The sequence below is a fragment of the Primulina tabacum genome, chromosome 15, assembly GCF_025594145.1.
Source record: "Primulina tabacum isolate GXHZ01 chromosome 15, ASM2559414v2, whole genome shotgun sequence".
Taxonomy (NCBI): Eukaryota; Viridiplantae; Streptophyta; class Magnoliopsida; order Lamiales; family Gesneriaceae; genus Primulina; species Primulina tabacum.
Window position 1 is genome coordinate 1,659,749 of NC_134564.1, and position 5,072 is coordinate 1,664,820.

Below are 5,072 nucleotides of genomic sequence, written 5' to 3' on the forward strand. Positions count from 1 at the left end.
GGATTCTAGGTTGAGGCGTGAATGGTGTGTGTAGATTTAGGGCTTAAAAACCTTGTTTGATATAAAATATTATGGTGGCAAGTTAGGCCCAATAACCTTAGGCACTGTTTGGTTGCCTTGATTAGGTTGGTTTATTTTTTTTTAACCCACCTAATCACTCGTGTGGTACGTTTTTTATTTAACCAAGTCAATCCCTCCTATAAATGATTAGGTTATATTAGGTAGATTAAAATAATACATCCTCACCCCCTAGGATTATTTATCCCACTCTTAATCCATCATATTTTTCCAATTTTACCCTTCTCCTAAATCCAAACTCACCACCACTTCCTTCCATTGACCGCCCACCGCCAACCCCTGCCGCCGGCCGACCGCCGCTGACAACCATCGGCCGACCGATGCCTCTTTCGGCTGACCGCCGCCTCCGCTTCCGGTCGACCGCCGCCGCCGCTTCCGGCCGAACAGCCACCGTCGCTTCCGGCCGACCGCCGACGCTTCCGACCGACCGGCCGCCACCACCGGCCGACCGTCGTCGCCGCCCACCGCCGACGCACAAGTGGAAGGGCAATTTTGTCAATTCATCAAAAATTATTAATTATCACATTCTTATCCATCATACCAAACATTATATTATTTTATAATTAAATATTATATTTCTACTTCAATCATTTTTTTTATCATTTCTCTCTTAATCATTTCATTATTTTATCCTCCAAACCAAACGTAGCCTTAGTATAATAGGTTTATTAGGCTCATTATAGTGTAATATTTTGTTTAGAAAAATTTTTGAAAATATTAATCGGGTTCTCAAAAAGTTCTTTTTTCGTCAAAAATCGATCACTGGTTTAAAATACGACTCGGTGCATAAAAAAATATAAGAAGGCCTCATTTTCGAAAATCCCACATAAAATATATCATATATTAAATAATTAAAAATATTAATTTAATAAAAATATTTTTCCTTTACGGTCCTCGGTCTCCGTTCCTCGATCGCGTCTCAAATATATATATATATATATATATAGGCCAAAATGACAATTCTAAAAAAAGAAAGATATATATAATGAATTTCAAAATAGGTGTACTACAATAAATGATAATTTCAATTATTGTTTGCATTGATTATATCAATTTTTTTTAATTCAAATTTGAGTTTAATTATTTTTATATCAATTTAAATTTAATTTATAAATTATATGTTTTTTATTTTTTTAAAAAAAATCTATATATATATATATAAAAGCATAGTTGTCTGCTAAGTTCCTGCCAAAATTTTTACTCAATAAGAAAATAAAAAAAATTATTTCTAATATATTGAATAATACTATAATTTTCTATTGAATATAAAAATAAAATGAGTTGTCTTTTCAGAGTTTTTTTTCGAAGTTCTCACACATATTGGATAACACAATTTGAAATATTTGATAATTAATATGTAATTAATTATGAAAATTAATAAAATTGTAGTAAAACATATCTGTAAGGCCCTTTAATTAATTATCTGGTAATTTTGGCATAATTAGAATAATTATTGAGTTGTAAATTAAAATAATTATTTATACCAAATAAATTCGAGAAGTGTGTTAGAAATATGTATTTTAGAATATCGAAAAATTTAACGATATAAAATACATATAGAGTTTAAATAACACACTAGATCAAAATAAATACAGACCGGGATAGATGAGCTTGAGTTACTATTTTAGTAACCAAATACACAATTTACATATACATATACATACACACATATCTCATTGAAAAGAGAAAAGAAGTGAGAGAAAGAAGAAAAGGGAAAAAGAAAGAAGAAATCCAAATTTTCGCAACCCTTGGAGCAGCTGTGGAAGAATCGCGATATCTCCTCCGTCCGGCGTCGAAATCTCGATCGGTTTGAGGGGTTGTCTTCCTTACATCAGTACCTTCATTTTGAGCCATAAAACGCGAATTTTGAGCAAATAGGTTACAGCTCGGTAACATACGACGGTAATATATAAATTATGTTTAATTCTCATTATGTGTTACATGGATCGTGTTTATGACTTGTTGACTGTTGTAAATTGTTAAATGCCTTCGTTGTGATCTATGTTTATTATTATGACATATTATTGGCATTTAGCATCGGGCATACAGTTATGATATTCATGTTGAGCCCTATCGTTCTTGTAAGCCATTGTTGATATTCGTTGTTATCTGGCACTGTTTTTTATCTCGGGATCATTGTGTGGCTGATAGGCCTATACACATGAGACCGTAGATGTGATTGAACAATCCCGTGGTTAGTGCAGCCTTTTGAGGTGAGCGCTGAGGTTGTGTCATCTAGTTTATTATGTTGTGCCATCCTTTTGTATCGTATCAGCTGTATGGAGGTCGAGTCAGGGGTGTTATTTCAGCACAGCTTGGCATACCTCGCATACTTGGCAGGGCGGTTTAGCTGCATGACGATGTAGCTCCCCTGTGTTGTTGCTCTAGCATTATTCTAGTTGTTATGGTACCGTTTGTTGGCTCCTGTTATCCCGGTTATTCGTTGAGCCTTTCATGCATTGCATATCACATTTCATTATATGATTATGCATGATTTATGTTATTGCTGTTATTGTTGGACTGTTTCATACCAGAATCTTAACCTCAGTTGTTTACTGGGGGGCTACTATGGTTGCTATTGGGCACCATGGTAGATCTCCCGAGTCGTTTTGCATCATCAGGCCGAGGTTCCGCCAGTGGAGCTCGGGATTGAGGTTGGATTGCTTGGTTCTGTTCACTGGAGTCTCCCAGTTAGTCTATATGTATGTCTTGGGTTTGTTTCAGTCTTGTAATGTAGTTTATTTTCCGGGGAGATGCCCCGTGTATCTGTAGTACTATTTGGTTGTTTTGTGATGTTCTGAGTCGACTCTGTGATGTTTATGATCTGGTGAGTATTTGGTAAGTTTTAATTTCTGTTTAGTACTGGCCAGTGCGGCTATAGGTTGTTTAATTTCGGTTTTGTTTTAATGACTCTAGTGGGAGTATATTTTGATATAAATTGCTGCTTGTGCTTTTCGGGATGTCCTATTTACGGCGAGGTCATGCCGAAATTTTTCTAGGCCCTGAGGTCTGTTTTAAAGTATTTTAAACCATTTTTCGATGCAGTTTTAAGTCAAACCATTATTATTTGATCATTAATTGTCATTAGAGTAAATGGGCCTCACATCTTGGTATCAGAGCGTAAACTGGGATACGCTCGAACTAGAGTCTAGGACACTCGAGCCTTGACACTAAAATGGTTTTTGCGCCTGTGTATGCTACTTGACAACATGCTTATGTGATTATATGATTTGTTTACTTCCATTCTAATTGTTTTGGTGTTTTATCGTATAGAATGGAAGGAGGTGGAGAAATTCCTGTTGATGAGATTCCTCTAGCTCGAGGTCGAGGTCGTGGTCGAGGTCGTGGATGTGGTAGACCTCGTGTCCGTGTTGTTGATGATACTTTTGTTGAGCAAGCTGCTGATCAGCTAGAGCAGCTTAGGATGGATGAATTAGTTGCAGCGTTTCCATTCTATGCATCCACCTCGATTCAGTGGTTCGGAGGGAGCTGAGAAAGCAGAACTGTGGATTTCTGAGATGAAGGAATTGTTTGATTTGATTGAGTATCCTCCAGAGTGTCGATTGAGATTAGCTGTGCATCAGTTGAAAGATCGTGCTAAAATGTGGTGGTCTACTACATTGATGACTTTAGATGCTTAGAGGATTGTTCCATCGTGGGATATATTCAAGCTGAAATTTAAGGAAAGTTATTGTCCTCCATCATTCTACAGTTCTAAGGTTTCAGAGTTTCATAAATTGAAGCAGGGCGATATGTCAGTTGCGGATTATGCGGATACTTTTTATGCTATGCTGAGATACGCTCCTCATGTTGCTGCGAGTCAGGTTGCTGTCGTCGAAAGTTTCATTGAAGGATTGAACGATCATCTGCACCCTTTTGTTTCTATCGATAAGCCACTGAATTATCTTGAAGCGGTGGAAATAGCAAAAAGGGCTGAAGCTAGTCTTAAGAGGAGTGGCAATCGAGTGCCTACCCAACATCATCAGTCGGGGAGGCAACAATTCAGTTCATCTGGTTCTGCATCTCTTCGCCCACGTGGGAAACAATTTAAGAAGCCTGGTTCTAGTTCTTCCAGTTCAGGGAGCTCAGGGAACCGTGGTGGATATCGCTATAGTGGACCTTATTGTGATCACTGTGGGGCCAAGCATTCCAGTAATCAGTGTGTTGGAGTTCCAGGGGTTTGTAATAATTGTGGTTGGCCGGGTCATTTTGCTAGAGTTTGTCCTAGTAAGACGGGGAAATCAGCCCAGGAAGGTAGTGGAGCTCAAAGTAATAGATTCCCAGCAGCGTCCCAGTCTTCTCATCAGCCTAGTCGCCCTTCGCATCAGAGCAGAGGCCAAGGTGGTCAACAGAATCAGTCATCTGTTCATGTATTTGCCTTGACTGAGGATGAGGCTCAGGCAGCTCCAGGTACTGTCATTACCGGTAACTGTACTCTATGTGGTTTTATAGCACGAGTGTTATTTGATAGCGGAGTATCTCATTCCTTTGTTTCTCATGCATTTGTCATTTCGCATGATCTTCGCACCACTAGTATGAATTCCAATCTATTTGTTGCTACTCCGATGGGCAAAATGATTATCACTGATAATGTGCTGTTCAATGCGGTTTTGTTTCACGATGAAAATGTTTTGTATCCGATATTCCAGTAGTCCATGAGTTTCCTGATGTGTTTCCAGAAGAGATTCCTGGTTTTCCACCAGAACAAGAAGTTGAGTTCAGTATCGAATTAATGCCAGGAACTGAACCCATATCGTTTAGCTCCTGTTGAGCTAAAAGAACTGAAAGAACAATTACAGGATTTGTTGAGTAAAGGTTATATTCGTCCGAGTTCTTCACCGTGGGGTGCACCGATTCTATTTGTCAAGAAGAAAGATGGAACGATGCGGATGTGTACTGATTATCGGCAACTGATAAGTTTACTGTCAAGAATAAATATCAACTCCCTAGGATTGATGACTTATTTGATCAGTTGCAAGGTACTTCGGTGTATT

The 5,072-nt window shown here is 38.3% G+C and overlaps 1 protein-coding gene across 2 annotated transcripts; it reads left to right on the plus strand.

The window, feature by feature from the left end:
- The first annotated feature begins 2,619 nt into the window (after positions 1-2,619).
- Positions 2,620-3,790, plus strand: LOC142527972 (uncharacterized). 2 transcript variants are annotated; one of them, XM_075632986.1, is made up of 2 exons: positions 2,620-2,732; positions 3,352-3,790. In XM_075632986.1, exons 1-2 carry the CDS (start codon positions 2,647-2,649, stop codon positions 3,569-3,571), a joined length of 306 nt encoding a protein of 101 aa, XP_075489101.1. In that variant the 5' UTR covers positions 2,620-2,646; the 3' UTR covers positions 3,572-3,790. The 2 variants fall into 2 exon arrangements, 1 of the variants encoding a protein (XP_075489101.1); XR_012815571.1 differs by having other exon boundaries at positions 2,660-2,780.
- The last annotated feature ends 1,282 nt before the right edge of the window (positions 3,791-5,072 follow it).